At 49.3% G+C, this 25287-nt stretch overlaps 2 protein-coding genes across 2 annotated transcripts; both read left to right on the top strand.

The window, feature by feature from the left end:
* The first annotated feature begins 7769 nt into the window (after positions 1 to 7769).
* LOC144100600 (uncharacterized) lies at positions 7770 to 15071 on the top strand. Its single transcript, XM_077633492.1, has 5 exons — positions 7770 to 7817; positions 9805 to 10033; positions 12349 to 12455; positions 14333 to 14379; positions 14950 to 15071. The coding sequence occupies exons 2-5, from the start codon at positions 10031 to 10033 to the stop codon at positions 15021 to 15023; spliced, it is 231 nt and encodes a 76-aa protein (XP_077489618.1). The 5' UTR covers positions 7770 to 7817; positions 9805 to 10030; the 3' UTR covers positions 15024 to 15071.
* Positions 15072 to 19587: 4516 nt separating this feature from the next.
* Positions 19588 to 21652, top strand: LOC144100598 (uncharacterized). Its single transcript, XM_077633491.1, has 2 exons — positions 19588 to 19891; positions 21247 to 21652. The coding sequence occupies exons 1-2, from the start codon at positions 19604 to 19606 to the stop codon at positions 21496 to 21498; spliced, it is 540 nt and encodes a 179-aa protein (XP_077489617.1). The 5' UTR covers positions 19588 to 19603; the 3' UTR covers positions 21499 to 21652.
* The last annotated feature ends 3635 nt before the right edge of the window (positions 21653 to 25287 follow it).

Here is a 25287-nt window from a genome sequence, read left to right as displayed (position 1 = left end):
CGGTTTTTCTATACGTGCTGTTCTGTCGCCGGCTGGATTCCGGCACATCGCCGGAAGCTCGCACATGTTCCTCGCTTACCAAGAATGGCGCCGCGGCTGACGTAACACAAAGCTGCCTTCCGCACTTCACGCGGCAGTTTCTGTTTCCGTTCAAAGATTTGGCTTATGTAAAGGTATTTTAAGGACTTACACAGTATGTGAGGGTAAAAAAACGCAAAAGTAAAGGTATAAACTAAGCATGAGGGCTTTCTTGTACTCTGTCAAGAAAACCCTCAGCAACATTAATCAAGCACTGAGTGAAAACAAAATATCTCTGGGGTTTCTTTTTAAGCAGCTGATAGCCAAGGGCTCTTTGATCCCTAAAAAAAACATGTAATATACCAGTCTTAGCGTCGCTGCTGATTTCCTATTGAGTGAGAAATCCTGAGGTGGGATTTACCTTGTGCAGGTGAGACGAAGCCGAAGCCCGCTTCCTCGTGTGAGATACCTGCGTCGCGTGTGGATGCCCGCCCAGGGAACCTGGCCACCCAGCGTCCCTTCCACGACAGTCGGCGGGTGAGTGATCGTTGCTTACAATGAGTGCATGAGCTGCAGTGGTTTGACACTGAAATTGTTTTATTCACCTCACAACTTGCCGAAAACGTTCATAGCACGAACTCCATAGCATCGGTGTTCAGTAGTGGATTACCAACATAAAAGCAATGGTGTTTTACAGGAGCATGTTGACTTCGTCTGGTAATTAACAAATGAGACTAAAAACCAGAAGGTGTGTAAAGTGTACTACTGTGCCTCAACAACAAATTGTGTAGCGTAGCAAGTAAAAAATGAGTAAAACTTTGGGTCTTCATAGAAAAGGGAAAAAAATTTAGGAGCCTTGTCTACCACATTCTTACAGAAGAAAATGCAAAAGCGTTTAGGTTGCTTGATATAGTGTCTACAGTTTAATGTTGTTGCGATTTTCGCGCCAAAACAGCGGTCGGAAAAGCCTCCATTGCCCTTACACGATATGCATGAGGCAGCACCTTCTAAAATGTTTGAGTATATCTTCCATTTGATTATCCTGTAGAATTAAAGTAATCCGACCCACTAAACAACCGTACTTCGCCAACGAGCCCTGATTAATCAACCTTAATTTATTTTTTGAGTGGGCCTAATTTTGGGGGCCGTTTGGAATTTTCTTGGCGGAGTGGGGGGGGGGGGGGGGGAGGGGCCGGGTCAGCTTACAAATTGTGGGGCTCATCAGATTTTATACCAGGTTGCCACCATCTGCCGTGGGCGCATTTACGGTGTCACAAGGTCACGTGACCCCTCAATCCGTTTGGTCGGTTGTACCTGTCACGGCGGACAGGTTGTGATGGCGTCACAAGGTCACATGACCACGGTGGCTGAGTGGTTATGGCGTTCGCCTGCTGACCTGCAAGACGCGGGTTAGATCCCGGCCGCGGCTATCGAATACGAGCACGTTACTGAAATGTTCTTGCGCAGTTATCTTTCCCCATGAGTCTGGCAACCATGACACAGCTGTCCATAGCTATAATTGCTGTGGGTTACCTGTCCTGGTTCTAGCGGCATGTTAATGTTGTCAGATTATTTCGCTAAGTGCTTCAATACTAGAATTTCTTGAAACCTGAGCTCCAGGCAATCATCGAGCAAGCCTTCGTTAATTTGCTTCATAAAAGTCCTGACATTTAACTTCATAGAACTAACCTTTTTCTTCAGTATAGTTGGAGAAACAAAACTACTGGCATGCCGGACTTGTGTGGTGCATTTAGCTTTTCATCTGTTGATTCTTGAGTGTCTGTTAGCGGACTGCAGCTGACTCTTCTATTGAAGCTGCTGTATCTATCTACAAAGAATGGAATCCTATATACTGTAACGGAAAACAGGGAGACAGGTCGCTAACCAGCAGAATACAGCAAGCAGCCAGCCAGCCAGCGAGAGACACTTCAACGTCTTCGAAGACACCTCAGCGCCACCTGAGAACACCAGGTGGCATTACTCCCCTTCCAAAAAAAAAAGAAAAACAAAAGCGGGGTTGCAGTATGGGCAGTGGAAAGAGAAAAAAAAACAGCACAAGCACACAAAAATGTACAAGGGAGGTGGGCGAAGGTGTCCCACGCGAAAACTAGCAGAACACTGAGCGTACTATCCATTACCGCGTGAAGTAGGGTTTCATGCGGACAACGTGCACAACCTCAGAGCGGGGTGGACGACGCTGAGGCTGCACAGTCCCGTCAGGAAGAACTTCGTAGGTCACTTCGGTGACGCGGCGCAAAACTCGGTACGGTCCAAAGTAACGGCACATCAGTTTTTCAGACAAGCCTGGGCGGCGTACCGGGGTCCACACCCAAACTTGGTCTCCCGGATGGTATTCGACGTGCCGATGACGGAGGTTGTAGCGGCGTGCATCCGTGCCCTGCTGCCGCTGAATGTGAAGACGGGCAAGTTGACGTGCTTCCTCGGCGCGCTGAGCGAACTGCTCGGCGTCTGGCGTGAGTGGGTGGTCATCAGTGCTGCATGGAAGCATTGCATCCAGCATCGTCTGAACGTCACGTCCGTAGACCAGACGAAATGGTGTAAATCGGGTCGTCTCCTGGGTGGCCGTGTTGTAAGCGTATGTGACGTACGGGAGAATCTCGTCCTAGGTTTTGTGCTGCGAGTCTATGTACATTGCGATCATGTCGGCGATCGTTCTGTTGAGTCTCTCTGTGAGCCCGTTCGTCTGTGGGTGATAGGCAGTAGTTTTGCGATGGTTCGTGTGACTGAGCTCGAACACGTCGCGCATGAGCTGTGCCGTAAACGCCGTACCTCGATCAGTGATTACGTGGGACGGTGCGCCATGACGCAGCACGATTTGTTGCATAAAAAACTGGGCGATCTCAGATGACGTACCGCGCTGCACCGCTTTAGTTTCCGCATACCTTCTTAAATAGTCGGTCGCGACTATGATCCATTTATGACCGGCCGATGACACAGGGAATGGGCCCAGAAGATCGATGCCGACTTGATCAAAAGGCGTCCGAGGGGGTTCAATAGGTTGGAGCAAGCCCGCTGGCTTGAGAGGAGGCGCCTTACGACGTTGGCAATCGCGGCAGCCTCTGACGTAACGCTGGACGGCGTGAGAAAGTTTGGGCCAATAATACGCCTGGCGCACGCGTGCGAGTGTGCGGGCAAAGCCCAAGTGGCCGGAGGTCGGCTCATCGTGACAAGCAAGAAGGATATCGGCGCGGAGATCTGCCGGAACGACGAGGAGGTGCGCTCGGTCAACAGTGCTGGAGTTTTTCTTAAACAAAATGCCGTTCCGGAGACAGAAGGCCGGCAGGTTTCTAGAAAATTGTCGGGGTACGACAGAAGCTCGGCCCTCCAGATAATCAATGATAGGTCGCAGGTCTGGGTCAGCTCGCTGGCGGGTCATTAGGTCTAAGGCGCTGACAACTCCAATAAAACCACTCTCGTCCTCTATGCTATCATCCGCTAACCCGACGGGCGCGCGAGAGAGTGCGTCAGCGTCTTCGTGCGTCTGGCCAGATTTGTGCACAATGGTGTAATCGAATTCTTGGAGGCGGAGGCTCCATCGGGCTAGGCGCCCCGATGGGTCGCGAAGATTTGCAAGCCAGCACAACGAATGGTGGTCGGTAACTACTTTGAACGGGCGGCCGTAGAGGTACGGACGAAATTTCATGGTTGCCCACATAACCGCAAGGCATTCTTTTTCTGTGGTCGAATAGTTTGTTTCAGCGCGAGAAAGCGTGCGGCTTGCATACGCGATGACCCTTTCCACGCCACCTTGGTGTTGGACGAGTACGGCGCCGAGGCCGACGTTGCTCGCGTCGGTGTGGACTTCGGTTTCAGCCTCTTCATCAAAGTGCGCAAGAACAGGGGATGTTAGCAGTCGTCTGCGCAGCTCGGCAAAAGCCTCCTGCTGCTCGGCAGCCCACACGAACTGTGTATCATTGCGCGTGAGGTGGTACAGGGGTGCGGCAATCTTTGAAAAGTCGGCGATGAAGTGGCGGTAATATGCGCACAGACCCAAAAAACGTTGCACACTTTTCTTTGTTGCAGGAACAGGAAAGTTGGCGACGGCAGCAGTTTTCTCGGGGTCGGGCTTAACGCCATCGGCACTCACGAGGTGACCGAGAAACTTCAACTCTTTGTACCCAAAGTGGCACTTCTCGGGCTTTAGCGTTAAGTCGGCCGATCGGAGGGCATCTAATACTGTCCTCAGGCGTTCAAGGTGTTCGGCAAAGGTTTCGGAAAATACGACGACATCATCGAGATAAACCAAACAAGTTTGCCATTTTAGTCCAGCGAGAACGGTATCCATCATCCGCTGGAAAGTTGCCGGCGCTGAACATAGCCCAAAAGGTAGCACTTTAAATTCGTACAGTCCGTCAGGTGTCACGAACGCCGTTTTTTCGCGGTCCCGCTCGTCGACCTCTATCTGCCAGTACCCACTCTTTAAATCAATGGAGGAGAAGTACTGGGCGCGACGAAGTCTGTCGAGCGAGTCGTCGATACGAGGCAGCGGGTAGACGTCTTTTTTGGTGATGTTGTTCAGTTTCCGATAATCCACGCAGAAGCGGAGTGTCCCATCCTTTTTCTTCACCAGCACGACAGGTGAAGACCAGGGGCTGCTGGAAGGTTGAATGATTCCATCTGAAAGCATCTCCTTCACCTGCGTTTGGATCGCCTCACGCTCCTTCGGTGAGATACGGTACGGCTGCTGATGGATGGGGCGGGCATCGTCGGGCGTAATGATGCGGTGCTTGAGAAGAGCCGTTTGCCGGACTTTCGACGAAGAAGCGAAACAGGAGGAGTATTCAAGTAGGAGGGCACGTAGTTCTCGCTGTTGAGTCACCGAAAGGTCCGGGCTGATGTCAAGGGATGGGCGCACAGGTCTAACAGCTTCGAACGCGAAACATTTAGAAACCTCCGCTAAGGGGTCGGCGAATGCGATGGCAGTAGCACGAAAAAGGTGCCGGGGCTCGTTAGAGAAGTTAGTCACCAGGAGCTCAGAGCAGCCGTCGCGGAGATGGATGAGACCTCGCGCTGAGCAGATGCCGTGGGTGAGCAAAAGGGACAGGTTGCCCTCTGCGACCGCTGTCCCTTCACGTAGTCCGTCGCAGTGAACACTCACAAAAACGCTGGCGCGTGGCGGAATCCAAACGCTCTCGGCGGATATTCTAAGGGCGGCGCGGCGTGGACAGTCCTCGGAGTAAACATCAGCTTTCTCGGTAGAAAATGTGACAGTGCGCTTTCGGAGGTCAATAATAGCTCCATACTCTCGGAGAAAATCAACGCCAAGGATACAGTCACGGGAGCAGTTCGGTAGAACTAGGCAGCTGACAACAAATGTGGAGCTGCGAATTTGGACTCTTGCTGTGCATAGGCCAAGCGGAGTTACGACATGTCCGCCAGCCGTGCGAATCTGCGTGCCGGACCATGGTGTCATTACTTTTTTAAGAAGCGCCGCTAGCTTTCCGCTTAAAATCGAGAAATCAGCGCCAGTGTCCACCAAAGCACTAACCTTATAGCCATCGAGAAGCACGGGTATATCCAACGAGAATCGATCTCCGAGTTCAGGTACTGCAGTCGTTGCCTTTAAATCGCGGTCGGTCGCTGTTCGCGTTGTCGGGGGGTCTTGTTCGTATCGATTGCCAGCGGCCTCGCCCCCTGAGGTCGCTCTCTTTAGTTTTCCCGGCGGGGACTTGGCGACCGTCTCTGCGCCATCCAGGAGGAGCTTTGGGGCTGTGGCGAAGGTCGGCGTGGTGATGGAGACCGAGACTGCCGCTGGGGAATTGTCGCCATGCGCTGCTGGGCTACGTAGTCCTCGATCTCCCGGGGTCGTTGACCTCTTGGTGGACGGGGCATGTCGATAGGGAACCCCTGCAGCCCAAGCTGTCGATACGGGCACTGGCGATACAGATGACCGGGTTCCCCGCAGTGAAAGCAGAGACGCCGCCGATCCGGAGCACGCCACAGGTCCGTCTTCCGCTGGGGTGATCGTCGATTGTCGATGTAGTACGTGTCGGGGTGTGCGGAAAACAGCGAGCCTTGATTGGACGGAGGAAACTGCGCCGAAGAGGGCGCAGGACGTTGCAAGGCTTCAGCGTACGTTGGACGACGGCACTCCGTTGGTAAAGGCGGCGGGTCAACGGACGGGAACGAAGGTCTCAAGGCTTGAACCTCTTCGCGGACCAGGCTAGCGAGAGAGCCGGCCGTCGGCAGGGGAGCACCGAAAAGCGCCTGGAGCTCTTCGCGCACAACGGAGCGGATCAGGTCGCGGAGAAGACCAGGGCTAGCCCCGAAGGCAGGAAGCGGCTCTGTAAGTGAAGCGGCGAGTACCGGCCGGTCGTAGGTGGTAGACCGCCGCAAGAGCATCTTCTCCATCGTGACCGCCTCCGAGAGAAACTCAGCAACAGTCCCAGGTGGACTGCGCACGAGGCCAGCGAAAAGTTGCTCTTTAACGCCGCGCATGAGATGGCGCACCTTTTTATTTTCGGGCATGGCCGGGTCAGCTCGCCGGAAGAGCCGAGTCATATCCTCCACGTACATGCTTACAGTCTCATTCGGCATCTGAATGCGAGACTGCAAAGCCCGTTCAGCCCGTTCTCGACGATCCGTGCTGGTGTAGGTCTCCAGCAGGCGTCGGCGGAACTCGTGCCATGATGTTAGGGCGTCTTCTCGGTTTTCGTACCAGGTACGTGCACCATCCTCGAGACTAAAGAAGACGTTTCGAAGTTTAGCGGCGTCGTCCCACTGGTTGAATGAGGCCACGCGTTCAAACTCGAGAAGCCAGTCCTCTACGTCTTCGAGCTGACTGCCGTGGAATGGTTTGGGCAGTCGCGGATTCTGCAAGGTGTAGTAGGCAGCAGCTGGCATGACAGGTCGATGGGTGGGTGCTCTGGCAGACTCCAAAAGCCCGTGTTCGGGAGGTAGGCCTTGATTTCTCCGGCTAGCACGGTGCACGGGGGTGTCCACTAGCGAAGGACTGGAGCCCAGGGTATCCGGAGGAGTATGAGACATATACAGGGATCTTTACCCAGCGCCTACACCAAAATATGTAACGGAAAACAGGGAGACAGGTCGCTAACCAGCAGAATACAGCAAGCAGCCAGCCAGCCAGCGAGAGACACTTCAACGTCTTCGAAGACACCTCAGCGCCACCTGAGAACACCAGGTGGCAATACTATGAAGACCTAACAGTACACGATATACAGCTTGGGCACTTTATTTTATTTTATTTTTTTGCTGAACGTGCACTGAGGCGAATTGTTTTTCTGGCAGCACGAATTTTTAAGTATGTCCTTGAAAAATTTAGTTATCATGGCCTACCTGAAATTAAGATGGTACAGGTAACTACATTTAGTATGCACACTTCAAATGTGAAATGCCAGTTAATGCAATTTTAGCGCATTTCCGCGGTAAAAACGTTGTGATCGTCACTATATAGAACTGTCGTTCCGCCGTGATTTTTAGATTTTCCGGTATGCGTGGTAGGAATAATACAATGGTTTTATATGAAATTTATTTCGTTTAATTTCCTGGAATGCCGGAGGGTAAGAATGGGAAAAAAAACTCAAGCATTTTTCCTGCACTTGATTGAGTGCCAACGTCCATCTTTGGTTTAAAACATTTATTCCCACGGCTAAGCATAGCAGACAATCAAAAAACAAAAATTTTTTTGTGGTGACGTTGGGTTCATAATACTGCCTGAGCGTTGTTTTCGCTTGGTAGATTCTCCTGCAGACACGTTGATTTTTATTTCAGGAGGGCGAAGAAACTAGAGAGAGGACTTGGGAGGCACCAGCTACCAGGTACGGGTCTTTTACTTCCACAAACCAGCGAAAACACCACTCAATTTTTGATTAGACAATGCACCGAATTTTGAAAGCGCCGGTAAAGACATAGCATGACAGAATTGGACAAGACTGGTGATTTGTCGTTTTTGGCCACAGAAAGAGTTTTATTCAACTCCCCTACCTTCGCAGACAGAACTTGCCGCTTTGGTTTTGAAGGCCCACTTTGTCCAGAAGCGCCAAAGCTGCTTTGTCCAACCAGGCTTGTTCCACAGCCGTAGATATGAAGTTCTTTCTTCTCACCAAAGAGTTCCTTCGGAACGACGGCGAACCTGCCCTGCTGCCTGTCAGCTGGAATAACCTTTAAATCCAGTTCTTCGAAACTCTACGAGACCTTTAAAAACATGGGCTAGGCACTGTCACTTTTTATTAGTTGCTTTGCAGAGAATCCGCAAGATTCAAAATGTGTCGTTCTTTTTGTTGCCTTGGCGTGTCCTCATGTTCTGTCATCCTATGTCTTTATCTATTCATTGAAAATTCGGTATGCTATGCCACTAGCCTAAGAGAAAACAGCGACAAAATATACCTTTTGTCTGGATTGTTGTTTACTCAAGATAGCAAGTAATTATAACTAATGCGTCTTACAGCCCGCTCAGAAAAGGTCGTGGCACTTGTAGCAGCAGTACACAACGGATGAGGTTGGACCATCTGCAGTGCTAGCAGTATATAGGACGTTTGAGTGCTTCAGCAACGTTCAGCGTCCTCTAAGTTGCGCGCAGAGGGGCCCGTTTGTACCTGAGCACGAGCGTTGAACAGGTAGAGGTTCACCTCTCAGTGTTACCCCGTTCACACGATCAGCAGCCATTTAGTTACTTAGCCAGTCCTTATAGTGCCGGACATGTTTGTTGGTGATTATACCGATGGTGCGCCAGCGTACCGTGTGCAGTCTTACCGTTACCGGAGAAGCACGAGCCCGCCCCCCGCCGGAGAGCACGCTCTGATTGCTCCCGATATTGCAGGCGCGCACTTAGCATCCATGTACCAGGCGCCATCTGGCACCGTCAAGGTGATTTGCGCATGCGGATTCGCACGCTTACACCCGATCCTCTGGTACCGGTAGCAGTAACACGGTACACGGCATACTAAAGGTGTCTATTAACTGTCGAAATCGCTTCGGTGGCTCAGTGGTTATGGTGCTCGGCTGCTGACCCGAAAGACGCGGGTTCGATCCCGGCCGCGGCGGTCGGATTTTGATGGAGACGAAATGGTAGAGGTCCGTGTACTGTGCTATGTCAGTGCACTTTAAATAATCCCACGTGTTAGAAATTTTCTGACCCCTTCACTACGGCGTCCCTCACAGCCTGTGTAGCTTTGGAATGTTAAACCCCCAGAAACTAACCTAAAGTAAACAACCGGTTCCAAGAAACAAAAAACGCCTCCCGGTTCAAAATTTAGCTCCGGTGGCATTTACCTCCGGTGTCATTAAGCACAAGTGTAGCACATCTGTTTCTCGGCACAGATCTAAGCGTTATATCAGGGATTCTGGTTTTCTAACTACATGGTGTTCCACACTTTCTGTGTACACGGGGTTGATGCAAAAAAGAGAAGAAAAAAAACTATTGGTGCCCTACTGAGTTCAAAGTTGGTGTTAACCTACGCACAGTCTAAACAGGTAACTCATCCATTTCTTGTTCCTGGTTTGTAAGTGTACTCTCCGCCCATTGCCACTTCACCGTATTACAAAGCTTTGTTCGCTAACTGGTCTATTTTTGTATGCGTTCGTAGCGGACTTTCGTCGCTCACTGAGTCGTCAGAGAAATGTGGCGTCCTCGTTGAAATCTAATGGCGCGATGAACTCGCTTGCACCGATCACAAAACCGAATGTGGTTAAGGGGAAATCAGTGCTGAAGGCCATGAGTTTTTTTTTTATTCTTTGCACATGCGTGGACAGTAACTTCCCATCACGAAACTTTTGTACCTATTTTTTACTGTACATCTCTTATAGACGCCGCACAAGAGGACGCAGCTTCTTCGTTGTCATGGAGACAACCGGCAGACGCATCGCGCATCATGTGTCATGTCGCCGCATGTTTCGGTCTCGGATCTCGCTTGTATGACATCGGCGACAGAAACAGCGCTGCAAGGAGGCGTTTTCCGAAGCAGCCCAGTGCAAATAATATCTCCGGGTTTACATGCTTTGGCAGTGAATATCGGACCGAGGAAAAGAGCCCATGGTAAGCGTCTGGAACTCCCACATACATAAGCCGCATTCTGCAATTTCTAATTGATAAATACACTCTCTCGTGTCTAGTTTGTATCTAGTTGTAGGTCATTTGTTTTGTTTTTAAGCGAAAAACTTCACTACGCTAGGAAAGCAGTCTTCGGGAAAACAGCACAACGACCTTGAAAGAACTTCAGCCCAACCAAGGATAGCCGTGTATGACCATATGTGGTACACTTATGGTGTCGTACTCTTGACCCATGGCCTTAAGTTGGCCTCTGACCTTTCACATTGGGTGACCTTTGAGTGGAGCTGCCATGGACAAGCCTCAGACGCTGAGCAAGCGTGCTTGCTTTTCGCTGAATTCCAGGGTTAGCCAAGAATAAGCCACTGCCAATTTTTTTGTTTTCATGTTTTTGTATTGCTTGTTTTTTCGTTTGCTTCCTTCAGCAGTATTGATGAGCATTACATGCTGATTTAAGAGTCGTCAGTGTGGACTCGATGCTGTATATGACAATTTTATCACCTATGCCATTGGAAGCAGATGCCTCTTTCGAAAGCATTATGGTTCCGTTGTTTGTAGAACGTTTATCCTTCAGACTATAGAAAGTCTATTGTGCACAATATTTTTGGAAAAAATTTTGAGTATTACAAAAGTGTAAGGCGCTGTTATCAATGTATTGAAGCTAATGGTCTGTTCTTTGAACGTGAGCCAAAATCTCTCTTAAAGATTTGCCATCTTTCATCGAACAGTTAAGACTGCCGTAGACAACCAATTGGAAACGCCTTTGACATGGCAAGTACGACAATAGCAAAAAAAAAACGCAAGATTGCCGACGGAAGATTTGCGGGTATATTGATTGTTATAGTGAGGTCTTACAATTTATGAAAAAATTGCGTTCCTAAACTCTTTCTCGTTCAAAAATGATTTTGTCCAGGAAATTTGTGTGTGATTACATTGTTTATAGACTTCGATTTGTTTTTGTTGTTTTTATTATGTAAACTGTCACCGGAAGTAGTAATTTATGTTTAGGGCGAGTAATTTATTTGTGCAAACTGGTCTCCGCCTTTAGTTTCAATTAAAACTCAATTTGACATTCAAGCACTGAGTCCGTGCTGCGAATCTAGCGCCAGTGATAACCGCTGCCTGAAAAGCCGCACGCAACCGATCCGTAGAATTACTTTTAATCTGACTGCTACTATCCCCAGGTCAGAAAAAAATTGTCTGGCTTGGGCATCGGCGACCGTTTGAAACATCGGAGCACAAGCACGCAAATGGACTGAGGCGCCTGTCAGTATGTCACGTAACCATTTGACGCCATCAGAACTTGCCCACTTCATTGTGAGCCAACTGCCCACCGTGGCATGCGCCAGTTCAACGAATGATACTTGAAGAGACATTGCTGGGGAAGCGAAACCTGGCTCTCAGAAGCTCCACCGGTGGCCTTGCTTGGCACAGCCAGCTGCTTGGGCAGTGAGGCATATTTTAACCGCTACACTAGTTTGAGAATGCTCAGTGATCTATGAATGCAAAGCAGACAATGAACAATTCTGGATCTATAGGCATTAACTCTTTGTGCTGTCGTGTCATACCCTTAAAGCGGTCACGACGTCCAGCGTCCGTTCAGCAGCACAGGTGTCACTCCACATGAATTCAAATGCTGAGCAGGAATAGTCACTCTAAGCAGCATCCAGTGACTCTAAGTAGGAACAGGTTCACCTCTGAGTGCTCCCGCTCAGATCACCTGATAATCCTGATGAGACCTCTTTTCTCTAGATGATGGATCATCGCTTGACGGCGATCCATTTATACTAACGTTGGTCAAGCAGCCGTCGTTGTCGGAGTACATCGAGCAGGAACCGTGAACTCAAGGTCGTTCTTTGTATACGTGCTGTTCTGTCGCCCACTGGCTTTTCGCACAGCGCGGGAATCTCGAACATGTTCCTCGCTTCCCAAAAATGGCGCCGCGGCCGACGTCACACAAAGCTGCCTTCCGCATTTCACGTGGGAGTTTCTGTTCCCGTTTAAAGATTTCACTGATGTAAAGCAGTTTTAAAGACGTAAGCCCTAAGGTTGGGTAAAAATAGACCAAATTTATGAGTAAAAGTATAAACTAATCATGAATTCTTTCCTTTACTCTACTGAGAAAGACCTCAGCAACATTAATCAGCCATTGCGTGCAAATAAAAAATCTCCGGAGTTTCTTTTTAAGCACCAGAGAATCAAGGGCTGTTTGATCCTTAGAAAACATTTAACATAGCAGTCTTAGCGTTACTGCTTATTTTCTATTTAGTGAGAAATCCTCAGGTGGGATTTACCCTGTGCAGGTGAGACGAAGCCGAAGCCCGCTTCCTCGTGTGAGATACCTGCGTCGCGTGTGGATGCCCGCCCAGGAAACCTGTCCACCCAGCGTCCCTCCCACTACTGTCGGCTGGTGAGTGATCGTTGCTTACAATGAGTGCATGAGCTGCAGTGGTTTGACACTGAAATTGTTTTATTCACCTCACAACTTGGCGAAAACGTTCATAGCACAACCTCCATAGCATCGATGTTCAGTTGTGGATGACCAACATAAAAGCGATGGTGTTTTACAGGAGCATGTTGACTTCCTGCGGTAATTAACAAAAGGAGAATAACAAGCAGAAGGTGTCGTAAGTGTACTGATGTGCCTCAACAAAAAATTGTATAGAGTAGCAAGTAAAAAATTAATCAAACTTTGGGTCTTCATAAAAAAGGGGAAAAATTTAGGACCCTTCTGTACCTAATTCTTGCAGAAGAAAATGCAAAAGCATTTCGGTTTCCTTACATGGCCTCTAGCCTAATGTTGTTGCGATTTTCGCAGAAAAGCTACAGTCGGAAAAGCTTCCATTGCCCTTATACGATATGCATGAGGCAGCCCCTTCTAGAGTGTTTAAGTTCCTTCCATTTGATTATCCTGTAGAATTAAAGTAATCGGATCCATTAATCAACCGTACTCCCTCAACTAACCCTGATTCATCATAAGCTTAGTTCATTTTGTAGAGTGGGCGTAGTATTGGGGGCCGTTTGGAATTTTCCTGGTGGAGTGGGGGGGGGGGGAAGGTGGGTCAGCTTCCAAATTGTGGGGCTCATCAGATTTTATACCAGGTAGCCACCATCCACCGTGGGCACTTTTACGGTGCCAGAAGGTCACGTGACCTCTCAATCTGCTTGCTCGGTTCTACCTGTCACGGCGGACAGGTTGTGATGGCGTCACAAGGTCACATGACTGCGGTGGCTCAGTGGTTATGGCGCTCGCCTGCTGAACCGCACGAAAGGGTTCGATCCCGCCCACGGCTGTCGAATACGAGCACGTTACTGAAATGTTTTTGCGCAGTTGTCTTTCCCTATGAGTCTGGCAACCATGACACAGCTCTCCACAGCTATAATTGCTGTAGGTTACCTGTCCTGGCTCTAGTGGCATGTTAACGTTGTCAGATTATTTCGCTAAGTGCCGCAATACTAGAATTTATTGAAACCTCAGCTCCAGGAAATCATCGAGCAAGCCTTCGTAAATTTTGCTGCCTTCAAATCGTGACATTTAAGATCATAGAACTAACCTTTTTCTTGAGTTAGTTGGAGAAACAAAACTACTGGCATGCCGGACTTGTGTAGTGCATTTAGCTTTTCATCTGTAGATTCTTGAGTGCCTGTTAGCGGAGTGCAGCTGACTCTCCTAGTGAAGCTGCTGTATCGATCTGCAAAGAATAGAACCTTGAATACTATGCAGACCTAACAGTACACGGTATATAGCTTGGGCACTTAATTTTTTTTTGCCGAATGTGCACTCAGGCGAATTTTTTTTCTGGCAGCACGAATTTTAAAGTATGTGGTTAAAAAAATTAGTTATCATGACCTACCTGAAACTGAGATGGTACAGGTAACTACTTTTAGTATGCACACTTCAAGCGTGAACGCCAGGTAAGAAAATTTTAGCGCATTTCCGCCGCGAAAATGTCGCGATGGTCACTATATAGGACTTTCGTTCCACCGTGAATTTTAGATTTGCCAGTATGCGCGGTAGAAATAACACAATGGTTTTCTACAAAATTTATTTCGTTTAATTTCCAGGAGTGGCGGTGGGTAAGAATGGGAGAAAGAACTCAAGTATTTTTCCTGCACTTGATTGAGTGGCAACGTACATTTTTGGTTTATAACATTTATTCCCACGGCTAAGCGCAGCACACAATCAAAACATTTTTTTTTTCTGTGGTGGCGTTCGGTTCATAATACTGCCTGAGCGTTGTTGTCGCTTGGTAGATTCTCCAGCGGACACCTTGATCTTTATTTCAGGAGGGCGAAGAAACCAGAGAGAGGACTTGGGAGGCACCAGCTACCAGGTATGGGTCTTTTACTTCCACACACCAGCGTAAACCCCACTCAGGTTTTCATTTAAGACAATGCACTGAATTTTGAAAGCGCCAGTAAAGACATAACATGACAGAATTGGACAAGACCAGCGATTTGTCGGTTTTGGGCACACACAGAAAAAATTCATTCAACTCCTCTGCCTTCGACGGCAGAACTTGCCGCTTTGGTTTTGATGGGCCACTTTGTCCAGAAGCGCCAAAGCTCTCTTGTCCGCCTAGGCCTCTTCCACAGCCGTAAATATGAAGTTATTCCTTCTCAACGGAATGTCCCTTCAGAACGAAGGCGAAACCGACCTGCCTGTCAGCTTCAATAACCTTTAGATATAGGTGTTGGAAACTCTCCCAGTCATTTCACAGCATAGGCCAGGCACGCTGAATTTTTTATTAGCTTCTTTGCAGAGAATCCGCAGGATCCAAATTGCATCGTTCTTTTTGTTGCCTTAGCGTGTCTTCAAGTTCTGTAGTCCTTTCTCTTTATCTGCGCATTTGTAATTCGGTTTCCTGTAGCATGTTTGATATGGGGCTCAATTCCCATCTTAGGCCAGCAGTGTTGGGGATTGCGCGACAACGCCACCGGTGCCACCAGAGTTGGAGACGGAGGGGCCCTTGAGTAGGCCGACTCGTTCAGCACCGCAGGCCCCGGCTCCGATGGACGTTGTCGGACTCCGTCAAGGAGGGAAACTGTACAGTAGGGTTCGTTTACATTTTTACAAACATGAGAATCAAAAGTGGGGATCCTCCATTCTGAGAGATCTAATCCCCAATACTGGTGGCCTGCGATGAGGTTGGAGCCCCATCCCCAACATCCACCAGCTTAAGAGAAAACATAGCGACAAATTATACCTTTTCGGTCGGTCGTTGTTCACTTTAGACAGAAATAAATTATAACTTATCGGTCCTACGGCGCTGTAAAAGAAAGTCATGGCACTTGCAGCATCAGGCATCATGTGTGACGCCGCGGTTTGTTTCGATCTCTGGTTTCACATGGGTAGAGATTGGAGGCGGAGACAGCGCACCGGGGAGGCGTTGCGCAGGCGCGCCTTTGTACATGAGCACGAGCGCTGAACAGGAGAAAGTTCACTTCTCAGTGCTACCCCTCGTTCGCACGATCAGTAGCCCTTTTTTCCAACATCTACAGTTGTTCATTTGTTGCTCGATTGTTATCACGGTGGCCTTTTTTTAGTTACTTTAGCAGTCCTTACAGTGCCAGACATGTTTGTTGGTGGTTATACCGACGGTGCGCCAGCGTACCGTGTACCGTCTTACCGTTACCGGAGAAACACGAGCCCGCCCACCACCGGAGAGCACACACTGATTGGTCCCGACACTGCAGGCGCGCGCTTAGCATCCGTGTACCACGCGCCATCTGGCATCGTCAAGGTGATCTGCGCATGCGGATTGGCTGCGCGCGGGCACCCGGTACTCCGGTACCGGTAAGGGTAACAAGGTACACGGCACACTAAAGGTGTATAATAATTGTGGCAATCGCCGCTGTGGCTCAGTGGTTATGGCACTCGGCTGCTGACACTAAAGACGCGGGTTCGATCTTGGCCGTGGCGGTCGAATGTAGATGGAGGCAAAATTCTAGAGGCCCGTGTACTGTGCGATGTCAGTGCACGTAAAGAACCCCAGGTGATCGAGATTTTCAGACCCCTTCACTACCCAAAAAACGCAAAGTACCTCCCGGTTCGAAATTTAGCTCCGGGAGCACACACAAAGCACAAGGGTAGCACATCTGTTCGTCGGTAACGACCTAAGCGTTATATCAGGCATTCCGGTGTTCTAACTACATGGGGTTCAGCACTCCCCAAAAAAATCGGTGCCATACAGAGTTCAAAGTTGGTGTTAACTAATTGATATCTTCTTGCTATAGCTTGTGAGTATACTCTTCACCCATTCCAACTTCACCGTATTTCGAAGCTCTGTTCTCTGACGGGTCTTTTTCTGAGCACGCGTAGCGAACTTTCGTTGTTCACTGAGTCGTCACAGAAAGGAGGCGTCCTCGTTGAAATCCAACAGCGCGATGAATTCCCTTGCACCAATCACAAAACCGAAGGTGGTTATGGCGAAATCAGTACTGATGTCTTCGCATTTTTGTTTTTTTTTTTGCGTTTGCGTGGACAGCAAGTACGTATAACGAAACTTCTGAACCTATTTCTTACTGTACTTCTGTTATAGACGCCGCACAAGAGGACACAGCTTCTTCGTTGTCATGGAGGCAACCGGCAGAGGCATCGTGCATCACGTGCCATGTCATTGCGTGTTTCGGTCTCGGGTCTCACGTGGATGGCATCGGCGGCAGAGACAGTGGTGCGGGGAGGTGTTTTCCAAAACAGCCTGGTGTGAAGAATACCATGCTCCGGCACCGCATGCCGGTCAAAGGAAAATAGCCCACGGTAAACGTCTGGAAATCCTGCATACATGGCCGTTCTACCATTTTTAGCTGAGCAATACATTCCCTTGTGTCTCCTTTGTGTCAAGTCTTTTAAAACTCACTTTCAGAAACGAAGTTTTTTGTCTGTCTGGGTTTATTTGTTGGGTCGTTTGTTTTGTTTTACGTTTCTTGCTTGTATTTTTTTTAATTTCGCCAGAAGTTGTGGTGAGGTTTATATGCTGATTTCAGAGCCATCAGTTCAGACTCTATGCTGTATATGACAATTTTATCACCTATGTGGTAGGATGCAAATGCATCTTTCAAAAGGTATGCATGGTTACATTGTTTGTAGACAGTCTATCATGTCCAACATTCTTGGACAAAAAAATTTAAAGATTAGAGAAGTTTAAGGCACAGTTATAAAAATATTGAAGCTAACGGCCCATTCTTCATAAGTGTACCAAAATCTTTGTCTTAAAATTTTTCATCTCACGTCGAGCAGTTAAGACTGCCATAGACAACCAATGGTGAACGCCTTTGATGGTGGCAAGACCGTCCATAGCAAAAAAAAATGCAAGCCTGCCGGCGGGAGTTGTGCGGGTATATTGAATGTCATTGATTGATTATTATCAAACTGTCCATCATGGCAGGCGCCCGTTAAAAGAATGATTGGTCGGGAGGCGTTGCTGGGGAAGAGCAACCTGAGTCTCACCAACTCCACCAATGGCTGTTCTTGAAGGGTTGCCTTCCTGCGCTCATATGCCGGATCAAGATTGCTGTCCAAGTCTGGGTTTTCTTGGGAACAGCCGCCTGCCATCGCGGGGCAGTGGCGCATCTTTTAATCGCAAAACCAATGCGCCAATCATACTATGAGGACACCTGGCGATCTATGAATGCAAAGCAGACAAGGAGCAATTCTGGATATATGGGCGTTAACGCGTCACGCTATCGTGTCATGCCCTTAAAGAGGAACTTAAGTGTACCCTTAATATTTTTTTCACGACGTCCAAGGTCCGCTAACTAAGCAGCACAGGTGCCGCTCTCTACAAGAGCACAAAGGCTTAGCAGGAGTACTCGCTCTGAGCAGCATCCAGTGACTAAGTAGGAACGGGTTCACCTCCTGAGTGCTCCCGCTCTGAAGGCCTAATTATCCTGATCAGGCCTCATTTCTCTTGGCAGTTGGTCATCGGTAGACGGCGAGACATTTATACTAAAGTTGTTTATGCAGACGTCATTTGCAATGTCGGAGGAAATGGAGAAGGGTCCGTGAAGTTTGTGTCAGTCTCCGTACGTGCTTCGTACGCGCTAAATGAGCAATTTAAAGAAGTATAAAGTTCGTCTCAGTATAAAAAAAGAACAAAATTAAAAGTTAAATTAAAATTCACCGGATACCCCGCACCTCTGCAAATATTAAACCGGCTTTATTTTGGAAGAGATGGTCGGTTGCGAAGGCCGGGTAGAGCAAGCAGGGACGGCTCCGGGCCCAAAACAGTTGGTGCTGCCCTCTCGCGGCGCATGTCGGCTCTGCCGCTGCAGCTGCCGAGTGCCTTCCTCTTGACAATTGTAGTGCACCTATCTTCCCAGAACGGACACAACAGTTCCTGCTCAGTGTTTGGTGGAGAGGGAAAACGAGAGCTAGGGATCAAAAGTATGTTTAGTAGCATGCAATGCAGGGTTCTAGCTCGGCCGTCGGGAAAGTGTTCGGCGCCCGTTTTATTGGGAAAGCATGATACAGCTTATCGGAAACGAAACAGGGTGCTGTTGAGCGCAAGTGTTGTAACGAAAAATCTCGCATGACGTCACCGTGGTGTAAAAATAATTTCTTTAAGAGGCGCGGTGAACTTAAACCAGGACTTTCGAATTGCGGAGTCGAGCATGCAACCTATGGGCCAAAAAACCCCCATTGCTCCTTTCCGAACGCATATGTAAAGCTAGCCTATATGCCTTGCCTTACGACTGTATGCTACTATATAGGCGTGTCATTAAAAAGCAAGAGAAAGAATAGTAAACAAATTATAGAGCAAACAATAAACAGGAAACAAAAATTTAGAAAAACATTACCACGCATTGAAACCACCTACATAGTCTTAAGAGCCTCCGTAATTCTCTTACGATACACGCGGCCATATTCGTACGCGCTGTCTTCGCAGGAAGCTGTCGCCGGTTGCCGTCGTAGTCGGCTTGTTCGTCCTGAACTGCAGCGTCATGAACGGTGCTACCCATGCTGCAGGATAACGGGCAGTGAGTATGATGGGCGGTACTGCGGCCTGCACTTTGAACTCTGTCGCACAGGGCCAAATCTTCTTGCTTAACTATCGAGCACCTTTTTAACGAGAACCTTCCTGTAACGAGCACCTTTTTGCCTAACTACGAGCATAAAGCGTTGTGCGTGCTGAACACTTGCGCGACTTCAACCTGCACCATTCATGCCACTGCTGCTCGATTCAACGACGCGGCGGAATGGGTTCCGGGTTCCGCTGGACTCCATTGGCCGTTCTCTGCGGGGTCAATCCCTCGTTGACCAGCGAACAGTATGCTAGCAGCATAACATGAACGTCACGCATAAAATTATCTTTGACGCCGTTAACTTCACGTCCGCCTGCATAGAGGCCATACAGTCAAAAGAATATTAACGAAATCAAAAAATGTACTTCCGCATCTCACAGCACACGGGCGCCTTAGCGTTTTTCCTTCATAAAAACGCAGCCGCCGTGGTCGCGTTCGAGCCCGTGAACTCCAGATCAGTAGCCGAGCGCCCTAACCACTGAGCCACCGCGGCGGGTATAGGTTGAGGAAGACGAAGGTCAGTTCCGACGAGGGATGGCTGCCGGGTTGGGGGGAACGGCTTGCCAGGTCAGCCAGTTATTCGGCGACCAAGCGGGGTCTCCGCCGAAGCCCGGGTCACCCGTGGCGCTGGCGCGCATCGCCCGCGGCCTCGAGGAGCTGCGCTTTCGGCCGCTGGCCAACTGGTCGGCGGGGCCCGTGTGCGTGAGCAACCCGTTCCGGTGGACTGCCACCCTGCTGGGGCCAGCGGACACGCCGTACGAGGGAGGAGCCTTCGAGCTCGAGATCCGCTTCCCCGACGACTACCCCTTCAAAGCGCCCAAGGTAGTGTACTATACGAGCACCGCTTTGAGGGGGACGCTTCCGAGAGTGTGACGGGTAAACTGCTAAGCCCAAGTCCAAAGGAGCTCTGCGCGTTCCTCTACTTCTTGGTTCGATGATTAGGAGAAACCGTCAAGGTTGATTAGATTGGGCAATAAAGGAGTAATTACTCAAGAGTACCCAAACAAGCGCAGCAGCCATGCGGCTACAAAGGAAAGGTGATATGCAGTATACTACGAGCACCGCTTTGACGGGGACGCTTCCGAGAGTGTGACGTGTAAGCTGGTAAGCCTATGCCGAAAGGAGTTCTGCGCGTTCCTCTACTTCTTGGTTCGATGATTAGGAGAAACCGTCAAGGTTGATTAGATTGGGCAATAAAGGAGTAATTACTCAAGAGTACCCAAACAAGCGCAGCAGCCATGCGGCTACAAAGGAAAGATGATATGCAGTGTACTACGAGCACCGCTTTGAGGGGGACGCTTCCCAGAGTGTGACGTGTAAGCTGCTAAGCCTATGTCCAAAGGAGTTCTGCGCGTTCCTCTACTTCTTGGTTCGATGATTAGGAGAAACCGTCAAGGTTGAGTAGATTCGTAACAAAGGATTAATTACCCAGTACCCAAACAAGCGCAGCAGCCATGCGGCTACAAAGGAAAGACATGCAGCTTCCACAGAAGCTGCGTAGATGAAGAAAATTTCCTCCCTGTCCAGGGTTCGAACCCGGGGCGACCAATTTACCGGGACACTCGCTCTACCATCTGAGCTCACAAAGCTCACAAAGCCGCACCACACAAAGACGCCTCGCTTCTGCAAGGTACCGCGGTAGCCGCTTGCTGCTTCAGACTTCACACCTCACTCCCTAATTTGTGCAGCGAAACGTACAAGGGATACATCAAAATAAACTTAGTTCGCACTGTAACTATTTATATACTTCTGGATATATCATCAATAACTATTACGCAGATCCTACCTCCAGAAAGAACTGCTCCTTAAAAAAATTAATCAGAGGGCACGACGGCCAATGCCGTTGTCCCAGTAACGAACTGGGAATGCCTTGCCAAGCGCGCTCACACCATTGCGCTGAATGAGGGGGGGGGGGAAGAGGGGGCTTGAAGAAAGTTTTTGTCGTCGCTTTTGCTCTAATGCTCAATTGTCGAAAGACGGCGACCACTGCAGACGATGGCACAGTACTCAAACCTAACCGGAACTGCGGTCTCGTGCCTGGAACTCTCTTTGGGCCAACTATGCAAGCACCGCCGTAGCCTCTTGCACTGTGCACCCTTGAACCACAACCTCGAAATGACATGTGAAGTTAGATTAATATAGCCAAGAGGCACCACTGCTGTTCTTCTGATTCGCAGCTGAAGCTCGTCACCAAGATCTACCATCCAAACTTCGTTGGCGGAGCCCCTGTTTGCCTGAGCGTCCTCACGTCGCAGTGGTCCCCGGCAGTGTCCATATCGGACGTGATGCTTTCCACCTGCTCCCTCCTGCGGGCCCCGGACATGGACCACCCTATCGACCCCAAAGCGGCGCTAGTCTTCAAGCAAGACCCTGCCCTGTACAAGTCCACGGCGCGCCGTTGGACCGAGAAGCACTCCATCTTGAAGTGACGAAGTATGGCCGTGACGGCTGCGTGATGGCGAGACCAGGAGGGCATTGGCAAGACCGATCAGAGACAGCTGCTGTGTGCATTCGGTGCACCCACAACGCCCCTCACGGGAGCACCTCGTCACTGTGGAATAAATGGTGGATCTGGCCCAGAAACAGCTGTTCCTAATGAGTGTATCAGAACAGACGTATGTAAAGTAAGATAAATCACTTGTTTTTTTTGCGTTCGTGGCATCACTGAACATGGTCTCCATTGTATGGCCCCATCAGCCAAGCCTGTTTTAGAGCGAAAGCTCTACTCCTTCCATGCCGATCCTGAAGGTCATCTGGCTCTTGGATTTGACCTCTAACATGAAGCACGTCGCATGTGCCAAATCGCCGCGTGGCAGGTGCTTCGATCTTCGTCACCATAGCTGCGCACTTGGCCGACACTTCCGCCGCTGCGCTGGCTGCTGCTCGGCCGCTCCTCCTCGCCAGTTGTGGCATGTGATGTGTCACGTGATTCGCTCTTGCGCTTGGCAGTCACGTCCGCCGCTGCGCCGATCGACGCTCTGGACGCTGGCTCTTGCACTTGTGGCACGTGATGGATGACATGATTTGCTCTCGCTGAAGTGTTGAAAAAGTTAGGATGAACCAAAGCTAAACAGTGTCTAAACATGCTAAGGCCAGTTGAGCCACACTTTTTTAATGTGATAGCGTTTCGGTTATCGTCTTGTAAAGAAGACACAATGTCTTCGTAACGAAATTCCCTGATTGGTCAAGAGTTTCGTTTGAAAATCCGAGGAGTAGAATGTTCGGGTACCTTTCTTTGAATTGGTATTCGGGACTATACAGACCCAGCCCTCTCTTGCACATGAATCCACCCACTAATGCTCACTATTCAACTCTTAATCATAATTCTCGCTAACCCACCAGAATTCATTGGGGTGGACTTGCTTCCAACATTTGCGGGTAGACCAGTTTCCAAATGCTATCGCATTTTCTATTGAAAATCAGGGACGTTAAAACTGCGCTTGTCGTCCAAAGACTGCTGCTGGTCCTGGCGCCATTACGTACAGCATGCTTTAACTTCGTTCCCGCGTTCACTGGCAGGTGCAAACACTGTGGGGAGGTGGCTGACACCTACCACATGGTCTGGGCTTGCCAGCGCAACTCAGCTCTCTCCCCCCACCCCAACCCTACCAGAGAGGAATGGGAGGCGGCCCTGCTTGGCTGTTCGGACCTTCAGGCCCAAAAGGCTTTGTTCAAGAGGGATAAGGTGGCGACTTCGACCAATGGTGTCCCGGAATAACGACTCCACCCATTGCGGGGCTCTTTAAAGAGCCTCAACTCTTTCATTCAATAAAGGATTTTCACCACCACCAACACCACTTGGCTGTGAACATCCTGTCCTTTGGCTCTGCAGTAGGGCGTAAAAGCAGGTGCAAGTCCAGCTTCCTTGGACATCACTTTCATTTGTGAGGCATCTGTGGAACATTGTAAGATTGTGGGATAAGAGTTAACAGAGAAATACCTTAGTAATCTGTGATTTGCTGATGACATTGCCTTGTTAAGTCACTTAAGAGCTGAACTGCAAAGTATGATCAATGAGTTAGAAAGGCAGCGCAGAACGATGGATTTAAAAATTAACATGCAGAAAAACAAAACAATGTTCAACAGTCTCGGAAGAAAACAGCAGTTTACAATTGGTAGCGAGGTGCTGAAAGTGGTAAGGGATTACATCTACTTAGGGCAGGTATAGTGACAGCAGATCCGAATCAAGAGAGCGAAATAACTAGAAGGATAAGACTGGAGGAGCGCATATGGCAGGTTCTCTCCGTTCATGAGTGGCATTTTACAAATATCCCTCAAGAGAAAGGTATATATACTGTATCCTACTGCTATACTCACCTACGGTACAGAAACCTGGAGGATGATGAAAAGGGTTCAGTTTATGTTAAGAAAAGCGCAGCGAGCTATGGAAAGAAAAATGATGGGCGAAACGTTAAGGGATGGGAAGAGGGCAGAATAAGTCAGGGAATTGACATCCTAGTCGAAATCAAGAGGAAGAAATAGGCTTGTCCACGGCATGTAATGCGAAGGCAAGATAACCCTTGGCCCTTAAGGGCAACGAAGTGGATTCTAAGAGAAGGCAAGCATAGCAGGGACGGCAAGAAGGTTGAGGGGATACGGTGGCAGCGGCTGGCGCAGGACATGGTTAATCAGAGAGATATGGGAGATGCCTTTGACCTGCAGGAGGGGGCAGTAAAGGCATTGGTGTAAGAAGTATTCTTACACCATTGTAAGAAATATTCTTACACCATGAGTCAGCGTGATGACGATGATGGTGGACATATTGAAGGGAATTTTGCGCTAACCTTCCGATGCTTAGCAATATCTTAATTTTGAAATTTGCCCTGCGCTCTTACCGAGTATTTAAGACTACTATAAAACAGCCAACGGGGCGTATTTTTGCAATAAATGCAGAAAACTACAAGCGTCCGGAGCAGAAATGTTTAGGTAAATTGATTGTTATGGTGCAATCTTACGATACGCGAATGGCTTGCGTCCATAAACAACAAAAATGCGCCTGTAGAAAATTTTCCAGCATGCGTCAAAATAATTTGTCACTCAGCTATGTTCGAGAAGGTTTCAACAGTAGAGGTTGGCGGGAAACCGAGCACCTGTATCTAATTCTTCATTTCTAGTCTATTCCGCGCCCTTTAAACACGCGTGTGTCAAGGTTCCCCTTTTCACTGCAGATAAAGTTTCAAGTCCCGAATTATTTCGCATGGCCCTCTAGGGCCTGATAGAGCATCCAGTACAATGACGCCAGCTAGTAATTCTTTCGGTATGTCCTCTGGCTTCAAGGTATGCTCAGTGCCAGCCGCCCAATAAAATAGGTGAACGACTGAAACTGTTGAGTAGGCTTCTAAGCGGCACCGTGGCGGCAGTTCCTGTCTTGGACACAAGTGTCCGCGTTCCCATTGAGAGGCCTGAAGTGCGCTGGTATGCACTTCGTAACAGGGGTCGTATCTTGCTGAACGGCGCAACCAAAGAGGCGGTTTTGCTTGTTTACAGTGGCACGCACAGCTGTTCAAAACGACCCTCCTGGCCTGCCTATAGCTCTCTAATGTGTTCTGACGACAGCAAATATTTGTCCCACTCTCGCAACCTCCGATTTCCTTCCCCGCATCGTGCGATGTCATCCTCAACGTGTAGCGTGATCCGTGATCGGCTACCGTGTTCCGCTGCTGCGGCGCTCCACTGCGCGTGCGCAGTATACCATAAGGGCGTCAGATGGCGCCACTTGCCCGTCAGCTGCGTGGGCGCTTCCGCGTCGGAACCAACCAGCGCGTACGTAGTGGTGCCCCGCGGAAGGGGATCACGGTAGCGGATCGTGGATCACGTAGCCAGTAGCGCGCATTTTCCGAGCCAGGTACACACGAACTTAATGAGTTGCTGTCACTAACCGTGCATCGTTTTAAAGCGAGTAGCATCAAAATCCGGCATCGCCTAAAACCAGATGCGTTGTTTTTAGCAACGATGACACGATTGTATCTAAAATTCCCTGCAGCCCACGGGCTTTACATGAGGTCTTTGAGGCGCGCCAGCTGTCACCGTTGTGTCGAGTAATGATGATGATTGAAACCTTTATTGTTCTCAGGTGTCCGTGACGCCCGGTCTGGTCGCTTTCCTCAGTTCAGGGCACAGTTGTCTTCCCCGCTTGCCTTCGCCCGTTGTATCATCCAAAGCTGTTCCTTCGGGTCCGAGCTGGTCATGGCGGGGGTTAGGCTGAGGATGAGTGGCTC

Source organism: Amblyomma americanum, chromosome 8 (genome assembly GCF_052857255.1).
Source record: "Amblyomma americanum isolate KBUSLIRL-KWMA chromosome 8, ASM5285725v1, whole genome shotgun sequence".
Classification (NCBI taxonomy): Eukaryota; Metazoa; Arthropoda; class Arachnida; order Ixodida; family Ixodidae; genus Amblyomma; species Amblyomma americanum.
This window is presented reverse-complemented; position numbering and strand designations above follow the sequence as displayed.

What these genes read in the sequence shown, in the direction of transcription:
- LOC144100600 (XM_077633492.1), top strand. An exon ending in CCTCCCACTACTGTCGGCTG is followed by an intron (nt 12,456 to 14,332) that starts GTGAGTGATCGT and finishes TCTTTATTTCAG; the next exon opens with GAGGGCGAAGAAACCAGAGA. An exon ending in TGGGAGGCACCAGCTACCAG is followed by an intron (nt 14,380 to 14,949) that starts GTATGGGTCTTT and finishes TTCCCATCTTAG; the next exon opens with GCCAGCAGTGTTGGGGATTG.
- LOC144100598 (XM_077633491.1), top strand. Translation starts at nt 19,604, where the DNA reads ATGGCTGCCGGGTTGGGGGGAACGGCTTGCCAGGTCAGCCAGTTATTC. An exon ending in ACCCCTTCAAAGCGCCCAAG is followed by an intron (nt 19,892 to 21,246) that starts GTAGTGTACTAT and finishes TCTGATTCGCAG; the next exon opens with CTGAAGCTCGTCACCAAGAT.